The sequence below is a fragment of the Arachis ipaensis genome, chromosome B4 (genome assembly GCF_059453495.1).
Source record: "Arachis ipaensis isolate K30076 ecotype BB chromosome B4, ASM5945349v1, whole genome shotgun sequence".
NCBI classification, from domain to species: Eukaryota; Viridiplantae; Streptophyta; class Magnoliopsida; order Fabales; family Fabaceae; genus Arachis; species Arachis ipaensis.
The window spans coordinates 55,430,944-55,445,350 of record NC_142439.1 but is presented as its reverse complement, the minus strand read 5'-3'; the positions used below and the strand labels follow the sequence as shown (position 1 = coordinate 55,445,350).

General features: G+C 27.6%; 1 protein-coding gene across 1 annotated transcript; it reads right to left on the bottom strand.

The window, feature by feature from the left end:
* Nucleotides 1-5,962: 5,962 nt before the first annotated feature.
* On the bottom strand, nt 5,963-8,916 carry LOC107636518 (cytochrome b5-like). Its single transcript, XM_016340020.3, has 3 exons — nt 8,645-8,916; nt 7,116-7,182; nt 5,963-6,432 (listed from the first exon to the last, which is right to left on the bottom strand). Exons 1-3 carry the CDS (start codon nt 8,729-8,731, stop codon nt 6,155-6,157), a joined length of 432 nt encoding a protein of 143 aa, XP_016195506.1. The 5' UTR covers nt 8,732-8,916; the 3' UTR covers nt 5,963-6,154.
* Between the last annotated feature and the right edge of the window lie 5,491 nt (nt 8,917-14,407).

Here is a 14,407-nt window from a genome sequence, read left to right as displayed (position 1 = left end):
TTCTCAAAATAAAATCTCATAATATATAGAAAAGGATATTAGCTGATATCATCAATATCTATATATCTGACCTACCACCAACATTAATTTAAACTAAAAGAAGAGATCAAAGAGATTATTGTGTATATTCCTTGGCCAATGATTAGCAGAAGTTTATATCAGCTAGCCTAGATTCTAACTAATTATAAAGACATATTGTTTCACAAAAATGAGACAATGCAATTCTTAAAATTTAAAGCAAATAACAAACCATTTGGCACCATCATATCTAAGCTTAGGAGCACTTGTGGCGGAGTGACCAGTGGCAGTGGATGTTCCTGGACCCTGAGTATCTTGGGTACCAGTAGATGTGGTTTGTTTTTCCCCACAAGATCCTGCTCGACTGGGAGCTATGATAGCTGTATCACTCTGCACACCATGTAAGGCAGTGTTGGGATGCTCGATGGCTTGTTGAGCGCATGATCTTGGTGCACCCAGAGTAGGCATCATGTGTATCTGAGGCTCCTAACGAGAGGGGGTAGTAGTAGCAATAGGTGGCGGTCTCCCACTAGTCAAAATAGTTATGCCTGATGATGACCCAACGAGAGTGTATGGATCTGCATGTAAGTCAAGCGGGCGACGGGTGGAAAGCCTAGGCCTCCCCTTTCGACCTCGGCCACAGCCACGATCTCCGTCTTTACCAGAGATATGTGTAGTAGCTGGATCACCCTTTTGGCCTCGGCCTCGGCCACGGCCACGACCACGACCGCGATCTCCGTCTCTACCAACCATATCCTATACACATTGAAATTAGGTTTTAATATAGTGAAAATTATTTTTAATTAGAAACTTGTCTCTTCAATGAAATTAACTTTTAACCAAAAGAAAAAATCCCCTATATAATATGGCAGCTTGTATTTTTATGTGTGTGTGTGAAATAGCAGTAATATGGCAGCTTGTAGTAATGGAAGAGATTTTTGGTCAATGTAATTGCATACAACTATGTGATTATAACTGGCTAGTAAAGGGCACGTTAGTATTAATCATTTGGTTTCCATGACCTAGAAATTCTTATAGTAAGAGACAGATCAAGAGAGAAATTAGCACATCACATGGTATATAAATTCTTATATTATTCAAAATTTCGGATCACAACAGCATCTGACAAAATAATTTACTGTAGCTATATAGTTGAATTATTTTATTGTTTATTTATTAATAATTAAATTTTGAATTTGATGATTTTTAATGTATCTTTTGGAGACAAGAAAAAGAAAAGCATTTGTTTAAAAGACATGATTGAAATTGGAGCATGGAATGATAAAGTAGTGATATATTTAAATGACCGATAACTCAAAGGCAACTAAAACAAATAAAAGTGAGTAAAAAGTTAGTATATTACTGTCTTTAGTTAACAATGTAGGAATTAAACAGCATTGGTGAAATCCACGGTAACAAGCACCATCACAAAGAATTATATCATTATCAGTGGTCAGCTCTTTGGACCCGCATTTTGCACAGAAAATCTGCCACAAAACATTTAAAGTTAGCGAATAATTCCAAAGAACAATGAATAATAGGATAGATCTTCTAAGATTGACATGTCAAGAATCAACCTACATCGTCACTGCGTATTGCTCCTTCGGAATCAAACAAAGACTCTAGAAGCTTTCCTTCAAGCACACAATAAACCCAAATTCCAAAATAGATCCCTAATTTTCAATTTTCTCCTAAGAATTTCAGACTTAGCTCGTTGAAGCTCCTTCTGAGGCTTTAATTTTTCAAAGCTGCAAAATTACAATTCTGTCAAACAGCCATACAAGTCTTCAGTTTTAAACCAAGTTGCTGCTTCTAGGCTGGGTTCAGGTTAAACCAAAGCATCTCACAAGCAACCAGTATTATATCAGTTCCACCACCAAATTCATATTAATAAATAAATATTAAGTTAAACACGAAAAAAATAAATAAATATCAAGTTGCATTGGCCACATAAAAAGTTTTTCTTTTTCATTGTTGTATGCCCTTCTAGTCTTCATTCTGCTATTTCACACACACACATATATATAGTAGTAGCTATAATTACTCTCTTCAATGTACTTTTTATTTTTTACCTTGTATTTTTTTTTATTCTTCTGACATAACATGGGTTGCTGGCAGCCTGTCACACGCATGCACAAACACTAGCTAATACAAAGAGGCAAGGGCAAAAAAGAAAAGGAAAAAACCTCCGAAAAGTAATAAGATTGAGAAAGTAATATACCTGGGCAGATGAAGTCCCTGCTGAATCCAATGTTTTACCCTGTAAAGAAGTAAAATGCTACATGAAGGTTAATGGAGGTAACAGATGCCTAAACAAACAAAACTTGAAGGTATAACAATAAAATTGAAAGAAATGTTTCTAGCTGACTTCATCAAATTGAAATAGACAGCATAATGGAATAGTGTAAATGGCATAGGCTTCTTAATCACTTAGTAACTTGCATGAATTGAAATGCATGCTTAAGCATTTACTTTTCCTCCAATGCTTGCCTAATTTGTTAGCACAGCAAATAACTATGGAATATGAGGCATGAATCATTCTTTTTATATTAAATCACCTTGTTTTCACCTTATCATTTATGAAGAGAAAGGTAGTGCTACAGTGCAAGCAAACAAATCAGTTTAAGATGAGAAATTCTATGATATTACTTTATCTTTAGATCAGAGCAGTCTCCTGTGGTGTTATCATTGTTTTCACTTTGGGTGCTATCTTAGTTTGAAATTTGATATAACCTTATGCTTTTACGCCTTGACCCTCTTGAACTTCGTGTTCAATCCCCTCATTGAATTCACTGCATCCTCAACAAGCAGAGAAAATCCAAATCTATAAATATTAGGGTGTCACATGGAAATCAAAAAGGAAAAGAGGTTAAGCCTACACCAAATAAGCTAATTAGAAATAGTCAAATGTGAATCATGCATTCTTAGCTACACATTTTCTTACAACACTTGACTAGTTATTAGCAGATGCCATTATGTATATAATATGTTTAATTACACATGTAACAATACATAGTTATTAGCAGATGCCATTATGTAACATATTACATTAACTACCAAGTGATCTTCAAATACCAATTTGGAAAAAAAAATTTCATTAAGATTAAAGATCAGCACATGCCACTAGCTAAACCCGGACACTAGCAACCAAAAGGTTAGCTCAATGTTTTTCTTTAAACTAAATTCGGGTAACTTATATTTTACAAGGTCACGATTCCACTAGTTCGCACAAAAATGTCACTATTCTAAGTAATTATTCATACATACATCTAAAATAAAACCACCTAAAATCAAGGTAATAAACAGAAAAACTAAGCAAACATTTTGTTACCAAAACTTATAAGTCATGTTGAGAGCCTATAATAACTGGGCCTCATTCACCAACTTATACCACGTGCACTTTCCTATAATTATCGGCTGCTTTGGATAGCGATTGTATTGAAACAAGTGCTCCTGGCCCCATCTGCAACAACAACAACAACATTGAACTGACTTATCAACTTGAAAGAAAGAAAGCAGATATACAAGAATGAGAAAATGTGCATTATCAGTTTTTCTGAATTGATGATCCTCATAGCACAAGTTAATAAAAATTTCTGAACTGTATAGTCCATCTAACTTAAAAGAGAAACAAGACAATGGAATTTAGAAATTCAGTAACAGTTACAGAAAAAGTTCTTGTGAGCTCGATTGAGAGAGAAAAGATGCGTAAGAGAGAGTGGAGAAGGACCAATGTAGGAGGAGTGACGGCAGCGCAAGCAATAGGAGAGACAGTGGCGCCAACTTGAGGAGCGACAGAGGCACAGTAGGAACAGAGCGTGGCAGCGGGCAAGAGGAGTGATGACAGCGTACCGTGACGGAGGAACGATGGCAGCGGAGAATGACAGCGGCGCAACCGTGAATTTGGGGTAGAACAAGGGGGAATTGTGTTTCTGGTGATTGGGGAATTTGGGGTAATTGGGTTCTAAACTTTGGACGCGGGAGTGGACGCGGGTATTTGTGATTTTAGTGCTAAAAATCGACGGCAAATTTGTCGATTTTAGTTTAAAAAAAAGCAACACTCTACACGTCTATTTTATTCCTTAAATCTACACTGTTAATTTGATTTTAGTAAGCGTTCTAGATCATTTATATTTATCGACGGTAAATGTTGTCGATTTTAAATAATAAAATCGACACCGTATTCGTCGATTTTAAAATAAAAGTATTTTTTGCTTCTCGTTCGTCGATAGTGTGGCAATAACGGTATTAAGGTTAATTCATTATAAAAATATCGACAGCCTGGCTATCAATTTTAATATTTTATTTTTTATTACATTTTTTAACAATATCGACAGCTAGCTATCGAAAAATATCGACGGCAGAAATAGCCGTCGATTTTTGGCGTCGAAAAAAATGCTTTTTCTTGTAGTGTATAATGAAACATTAGCAAAACTATGTTCACCGAAGAGTACTGATATTTACTCATACCGGCAGATTTTGAACTCGATAATAATATTATTAAATAAATCCTTATTTTAATTAAAGCGACTAAAAATAAAATATCAATAATAATAATAATAATAATAATAATAATAACAATAATAATAATAATCATCATCATCTTATCTTTTCTCAAAAGATCTCATTATAATAAAAATTATATAAAAATTCTAATTAATTTACTTATCATAAAATTAATTTAATTATTCTTAATAAAATATGTTCTAAAAATAAAATAATAAAAATCTCAAACTTAATAAAATAAATCATAACTTATTTATATTTAGAATTTTTAAAAATGCGGGTCGTTACAGAAAACCTTAGTTGTTACAAAATACATGTATAGCTTAACTCATTTTTTAATGTATATTTTGTATTTTAATGTGCATTCTACGCTAGTGTCAAATTTTGATAGCTAATTTTAGTGTACACCTAATATAGCTGATAAATTTTATATTGGCACATTAAACATTAAATTGTCAATGTATTTATTGAATAAAGAGCTTAAAAAAAATTTGAATTTCTTTTTGGACTTAGAGCATCCAAAAAAAAATAGATGTTAGGCCATTATTATATGGAGAAATGTTATTCATACTTTAGCAATCACCTATTAATCAGCCTTTAAATTTAATTTATTAGTTGTAATATTTTTTAATAGTTTCGTATTATAAGTTTGTATAAAAATAGAACATATTATGTAACTTCTTTTTTCACCCATTGAGGAGGTTATATTTTTTTCTCTCTTCTTTTAAAAAAAGTGGTTAGTTTTATTCCTTTCATTTGTTCATTTTTATTTTTCAACTTACCGTATCTTTTGTCATCTTCATCATCAAAAATAAAATAATGACACATTAAAATTATTTAAAACGTGTTTTGAAGTATAGTTTTGTTCTGGATGTGTTGTAGATATTTTAATGTAGTATCTTAAATATTCTCAAGACATATCTAAAATAATAAATATAATATTTTTAAAACACATCCAAAACTTATCCTATGAATTTTTTTCCATAAAATTAAATGAATCGAAAGATGGGAGGAACAAATTCATTTTGAAACAAAAATTTTGGTGAGATTTGATTTTGATAATGATTATGTATTTTTAAATTTTATGATGATATAATTTTGAATTTTAAATTTAATTTAATATATTTTCAAATTGATTATTCTAAATATCAAAGACAAAGTATTTAGAACATCAAATCTATGTATGAATTTATTGCAATTTTAAAATAAATAAAAAATAGAAGAATTTATAAGATACCTATAGTTACACTGTATTATATGATACTAAGATCGGAACGTTGCTATAACGCCAAGATGCTGGATTTCAAAAACATCTAAAACTCAAATATGGAAACATCCAATATTTATTCTAGTAGAAACATATACACATACATCCTAAAATCTTGTACATACTACTAGAACTGTGGACAACGTAGACTATTCTAGTAGCATATTAGTAACAGAGTAAGACTGGAGAATAAGGAAGCTGAACATTGATAGTGAAAAAACATGAGTGATACATACATATTGCTTCCCGGTAATTGCAGTTCAAAACAAATTTTAAAAATAAAAAGAAAGACTTTCACGTTTAGTTAAAAACAAAAAATATTATTTTCAACCATATCTATTCAAAGTGCCATTTTAGTATTGCTTATTCTGATTTCTTGTAGAAACGAACACCAAATGCCAAACCCAAGATAATCAAGGGAATCAAAAACTGGAGGATCTTGGCAGTTAAGTTTGATGATGATGATGATGATGTCCTTGTTGACGATTGAGGTGGTTGAGCATGTTTAGAAGATGGAGGAGACTTAGCCCCAACAGATTTCATGGTGGACAAATCAATGTCTCCTATGTAGTAGTCATTCAACATTTTTCTTGCATTCTTACTATGACCAACATCCTCAAAATCATCGGTTGCATCTTTTGCTGTATGCAATGTGATATTTGGATTAATAAAAAAAGGATAAATTACTATTTTAACACAAATAAAAGAAAGATGAAGTTAGTTACTTAAAAATGCTAATGAATAAATATTTGAATTAGTTCCAAAATATTTTAAATTGGATGGTTTGATATCAATAAATTTTTGTTGTTTATACGTTCTTTAGAATTATTTTTATTGGACAAATTAGTCCTTTCTTTATTTATAATGGAGATTAATTTAACTTATTGTAATATTTTTCAAAATTCAATTATCTTATAATAAAATTTATTAGGGGTTTATTTGTCCAATATACATATTGAAAACTTAATATGTCTTACGACACTAATTCTTGAATATTTTTAGTGAAAAATTTATTGCGGTCAAAAGTGTCATCTGAAATTTCTGAGGAACTAATTTAAATATTTACTCTAATAATTTGACAAACTTTATTAATTCAATAATTTTTTTTTAATTCTTACAGGTTGCCAATATTATTTTATTCATTTAAAAATAATTTCATCAGAACTAAAATCTTTCAAATATTAAATGATACTCTATTATCAAAAGTCAAAATTAAATATGATTTGCATGCAAACATCTCAGCAGTAATCACAGTAGCTATAGAGAGACAATGAAGGGTGATGTAAATTATTAAGTGCATTAATTTGAGAGATTTTCATAATACCTGTGGAAGACACAACCACATCACCTCCACCGGGGTGATCATCTAAGAATTTCGTGACATCGTAAACCTATTTCCAAAGATAATTATGATAAATTAAAGGAAAAAAAAAACATATTGATCGAAGTCACTAGGGAAACAAGCTATCACTAACTAAATTAGCCACAAATGATGAAGATACTACTATGTATAACGAATATTAATTATTGAGAAATGATAGACAAAAACACATATGCAAACTCTAAAACATGTATATTCCTAAATGGTTATTACATCTATATTTGATTCTTATTCTGTTTTCAGTACCAATTAGGCATATAGGTATTTTAGTCAAATATTAAACATGTATATAGTTAATTTTTTTTATTTGAGGTGAGGCAAACTATTATCTTATTTAATCTCAAACATTATAAATATTTATGAACTAAAAATCTTTTATAAATTCTTGGCATAAAACAAGGTGTTCAAACTGACTTCGAACAATCAAAGATACTCCCAAAATCTACCATTTCATAAAATGACTTTCTAAACATTTGGCTTTTTGTGTTGAGATTAGTAGTATAGGACAACTTTTCAAACTAGTTGCAAATTTTTCATGACAAAAATTTATCTCATGCATTAAAATATTATCATAAAGATGCCTCAAGGCCTAACAACATGATCAAATACAAACAAACAATCAAACATAATGTGGTATTTGTTTTCTATTCAATGCACTCCGTGAATATTTTAACAAAGAGGTGACACTCATTTCATTTCATTATATTTTAGTTGTTATTGGTTATATATTGGTAGGGAATTATAAGAAGACAAACCCAATTATGATTTCTTGAATATAGAGACAAAGCAAAATTGGATACCCATTAATAATTATAAAATGAGCCTTATATATAATTATTTATGTAATTTTTTTATTAGTTTAGATTTTTAGATTAAGTAATTTCATAATATCGTATTAGAACTTTATGATCTAAACGTTTAAAATTCAATCCTTATTTTTATGAAAGAAAAAAATTTCAGTATACAACAAAATGAATTGATGCAAAAATCATATAAAACCAAGAAAAAAAACCTTACGTAAAGGGACGACGACATATAATCATTCGTCTATTCCTTTTTAACAATCAATGTGTTCAAAAGCTCTTATTGAAGGAGAATTATCACATTGTCTTCATTATCCTTATTGTTCAAATTAACTATAAGAACCATTTGATAAATGGCAATTCCAGAAGAAATTAATTGTTACGACAAGCAAAAATAATCAATCTCAAAATATCTACGAAAATAAAGTGTTTAGGGAAACTGAAAGATGTTCATCCGATAGAAACACAACAAATTGAATGACAATGATAGAATGTTGATCTCATCGAATTAAACTCAACATTGCATAAATCCATTCCACCTAAATTTTCTGAAAAATATTTTAGATAAATATGAGAACAGCAAACCAATATTCAAAGGTCACAAACAAAATCAAAATTCATTCAAACAACCAAATTTTTGTATATGAAATTAATTAGATTATTATGTACCTTGCCATCAATGATAAGCCAACAATCATTATAGGTTTTATGCTGAGATACATCAGCAAAAGTGTAGACCTTACGCTCCCTACTCATTTGTCTAAGGAGAGCAATCAATTCAATATTGTCTATTGGTACGAAGAATTTGATGATTGTCCAATATTATGGTTTTATGTTGTGGTAAGAAGCTTTTGAATGATGCGAGGAACATGCAGAACGGTCAGAATAGCAATGTTTTTGGATGATTGGTTATAAGGCTTATGATGAGGGGGAGAGAAATGGCTACGTCACCAACTAGCTCTTTGAAGATCCTATTTCAACATTTTATACATGTGACGAGTAATGAGATTTATTATTTTTCTTCGTAGAGCATACAAATTAGGAGGGTTCTAATAATGGTTGGGAATAAGTGGCTATATTCAACAAAATACCATCATGAATTATGATTATTGTTGTTGTTTATTTTTTCTATAAAAGAACAAATTTTTGAATTTTATCAACTATGGTAGTGTCCTCTATTAAAACTAGAAATGCATATTATATATAATAAAGAATATAATAATAAGATATACATTTTATGAGTAATTTAAATTCAACTTGTTCTTACTTATATAATCTAAAATTAGGACATTCATAATTTGGTTAGATTAACAATATATATTATTTATTGAATGAAAATTAATAAATTTTATTTATTAAATTATTTACATATAAAATATTAATACATATAGAAATATAATTATTGAATAGACTTACTTTAAAAATCTTTAATACTTATAATTACTATATATTTATTAGTAAAATATCCTCGTGATGAATATAGTATTAGAGTTTTCTCATGTTAATAATGCTACTGAATTTTCAAATGCATATATGAAAAGGACTTGGATATCTCACATGGTTCGGTGCTATATGATGTTGATGAACCTACCATTCAAAGTCTTAATAATGGCTGCCTGGTGGAAGATCACATTCTTAAACTTGTTCTAAATGTTGATATATTAGTAGATTTAATTATCTGTCATGTATTAATTTGATAATCTATTAACCCTTGACAATGATAACAGTTTCGAACAATAATGACAGGAGGAAAGGATATATGGTTTACCATTCTTACAAAATCATTAAATAATGGGAATAACAAATGCGATGGATTTGGTGGATTATGTTCAGGAGCTTGGGAGATTTCCCTCTCTTACATATTATTAATTATATGTGTTTTCCCTATTAATTTTATCCCCCAATGTCAAAGTATGCATCTATGCCAATGTATAATGGGGATACACAGGTTTGGTATCTAATTTTTTTTTCTTTTTTGCCCCTGTTCTTTTTTATTAAAAAATGGGTTTACCTATAACAGAATTAAAAAACTGAACCTCTCCTAAATGAATCACTCCTAATAAAAAAACTGACACCACGTACTCAGATACATAAATAATTATTAATTTTATTTTTATCTTTAAGTGATCAATATATCATTATAGTACAATAAATAATAGTATATAAAATATATTTATTTTAATAATTAATAATTAAATCTACACCATATGGTTTACATATTTTTTTGTTCAATATTTATTTTTTAAAAAAATTACATGTAAAAAAAGTGTACTCATTAATCAAGTTTATACCAATATATATACAATATATAATAGACTATACCAATGTATAATTAGAATAAGAAAATTTGGTATCCAATTTTTTCTTACTATTTTACCCCTGATTCTTTTTATAAATGTTGAATTCAAAAAAATATAATCAACTGTAACTACTTCCTCCATGTTTATTATTTTTTAATTATGAAGGAAAGAATTTGTCCCACCACTATATCAAACTGCTTCACCATCAACCCACGACATATTTTAAAACTGAAAATAAAAAACTGCTACTACTACGTACTCACTTTAAAAACTAACTCACTGTTCCACTTTAAATTACTCTTTCCCTTTTAATCTTGGTGTCCCAAAATTTTTTTTCTCTGCATAGTATTGTTATCTTTCTGACAAATAGAGATGGAAACTTCACAAAATCAACAGTCACGTCAACGTCGACCCACTTGGACAGATTATGCTAGGCGAAGAAGACAGAATATGACCGAAGAACAAAGACAACAATACCTAGCTAGAAGACGTGCAAGTTATTGGGAGATGATTCGACAAGGAAAACAAATTGCCATACCAACTGATACAACTCCAATTCCAAACACTGGTGGAGGTACCAATTAACTACAAACATAGGGGTTGCCATATTGACTACAATTAGACAAATGGCCAGAGCTACCACCTATCAACAATTTGTTACAGGTAACACGATAACTAAATTTAATTTTTTTTTGTTATGAATTGAATTAGTTCTTACTAATTATATTTTACTTTTCAAAAATACAGGAATGGAAGCACATGACACTAGAACTGCCACAGGTAACAGAAATCAAAATAACATACACAAAATTAATCAAATTAATATTACTATACAACACATCAATCATGTATGAAGTTATAAAGTTAACATTAAAAATTTGGTATTCAACTTTTTCAGACATCATTCATCCTTGAAAAAGAATAAAAAATAATGTCATGTAAGACTAACGAGAAAAAGTACTCATATATTAAAGTTTATGATAATGATTTTATAATCAAAAATAAAATTTATATATAAAAGTAATGAATCAATATAACATTAAATTTTTTAACAACACTTTAATTTAATTTTTTAAAATTCTTTATGTTCTCATATTTTAGAGCTTTGGTAATGATATATATTTCTAAAAAATTAAAAATAAAATTAGGATATTACTTATATACAAATATAATAGTTAAAAAAATTACAAGAGCTATCTATACCAATATATAATAGGAATACACATGTTTAGTATCCCATAAAATTAGGCTATTACTTATATACAAATATAATGGTTAAAAAAATTACAAGAACTATCTATACCAATATATAATAGGAATACACATGTTTAGTATCCCATTCTTTTTTTTCTCTTTTGTCCCTGTTTCTTTTTTATTAAAAAATTCTTTTTTTTTCTCTTTTGTCCCTGTTTCTTTTTTATTAAAAAATGGGTTTACCTACGACAGAACTTAAAAACTAAATCACTTCTAAAACAGAAAACTGATACTACGTACTCAGGATACATGATAATACTTTAAAATTAAATTTATTAATTATATTTTTTTTAATTTTTCATAATAATTTTTTTAAATTATTAAAAAATAAATAATTAATATAAATAACATTATACTATAATCATAATAATTATATACATATAAAATTACGTCAACAAATACCAATATATAATGGGATACACAGGTTTAGTATCCAATCCTTTTTTTTCTTCTTTTGTCCCTGTTTCTTTTTTATTAAAAAAATGGGTTTACCCACGACAGGATTTAAAATTGAACCACTTCTAATAAAGAAAACTGACACTACGTACTCCGGATACATGATATATATTTTAAAATTAAAATCTATTAATTATATTTTTATCTTTAATTTTTCATGATATTTTTAAAAAATTATTAAAATATAAATAATTAATATAAATAACGTTATACTATAATCATAATATAATGATGTAAATAAAATTACGTCAACAAAATATAAATTATTTTTTATTTTTTATACATAATAGCTCATAATATAATAGTATATTAGTGATCAATATATTATTATAGTACAATAACTGATAGTATATAAAATATAATTATCTTATTAATAATTATTTCAATGGGACAATAGTTATTAACTAAAGTCATTGGAATAATTAAATCTACAACACATGGTTTACATATTTTTTATATCCAATATTTATTTTTAAAAAACTTATATTTAAAAGTGTACTCATTAATCAATTCTGTACCAATATATAATATAATGAACTATAATATAACGGTTAAAAAAATTACAAGAGCTATTATTTTTTATCCCTTAAGATTTAAAAAAGCACGGCATAAATAAATATTAATTCCTTTTATTATCAACATAAACACGAAAAAACAACAATACATTGCAGTATAACAAATAAATTATTTTTAAAACATATCGTTGTATTCTTAATTGTCTTAATTGATAAAATACTCATCATATCATCAATTTATGGTAACAAATTAAAAAAACAAATTAAAATCTCTCAAACATTAATGGACGAGATTTAAACCTTTGAAAAAAAACACCATAAAAAAAATTATAATAGAAGTATAGAAAAAATTATTTGTATTATAATAAAGAAACAAAAATCAATTCTAATATAATTAAAGTTACCAATATTTTGTTTCACGCAATCAAAATTCACTAATATTATGATAACTAATTATTCTCTTATGAGTTTAATTAATGCTTATTTGATATATTGCTCTTTAAAAATATAGGTACGGAAATACATGGTAACGGAGCTGGTCCAAGTAATAGATCCCCTGGTTAGTATCTTTATATGCTTTAAACATGTAAACACATTGATATAAGTTATTTTGTCTGCACATTAAATCTTCATAACGTAGAATATTAACAAAATTAACCAACTTAATTAACACACTTTATTTTATTGCTAAGCACTAATTTTTTATTAATTCTAAAATATTTAAAGTTACCGATATTTTGTTTCACGAAATCAAAATTAACTAATATAATATATTATAATTAATTCTTCTCTTATTAGTTTAATTTATGTTTATATTTCTATATTGCTCTTTAAAAATATAGGTACAGAAATACTTGATAACGGAACTGGTCCAAGTAATAGATCACCTGATTAGTATCTTCATATGCTTTAAACATGTAAATACATTGATATAAGTTATTTTGTCTGCACATTAAATCTTCTTAACGTAGAATATTAACAAAATTAACCAACTTAATTAACACACTTTATTTTATTGCTAAGCACTATTTTTTTTTTCAAAAAAGTATATAACATTTACAAATTGCAAATTTTTTAAATATAGGTGTACGTCGAGACACCATTACTAATTCAATTCCCCAACCAATTGCTTCTTATGAACCAACTATGAGTGGTAAGTACTCTATTTAAATTTTTAATATTTTATCATCATCGTATAATAATCATTTAACATAAAAACACAATTATATAAAAAATTATCAAAATAATCAACTGTTGTTTATAAATAAATACTTAACAGTTGATTAATTTTTCATTTAATAAAAAAATTTAAAATAAATACTTAACAAATAAAACATTTAAAATAGTTGAAGCATTCACGAAACTAATAATAATAAGAATAACTTTATAATAAAATCTTCGTAACAGCATATATCTTTTAAAATTAAATAAAAAAACTGAACAAAAAAAATTAAACACAAAAACAATAATTAACAGATACTACAAAAATATTGATGTCCTATCTCATGTATTTAAAAATAAACTGTACAAATTATATGGGTCCTTTTTATTATAAAGTTATTAACAAATTAAGCATTTAATAAATGGTAAAATTTACTAATGGCACAATGTATCTGATTTCTTAAAATAAAAAAACTAAATATTATATTAAAAGTTACAAGTCAATAAGTAACTAAATAATATAGACCTCAAATTAAAAACATAGATAATGGTGTTTACATTCTTATGACCTACAAAATTTTTTTTAATGAATCACTAATTTAAGTACTAACTAAAAAAATGCTACTACAACTGTTATACAATAGCAAAAACCATGAGACACAAAATATTATTTAGTGATAGAAAATAAATTTTAACATCATTACCGTAACTACGGAATAAATCCTTGATGATAACAAGATTATTAA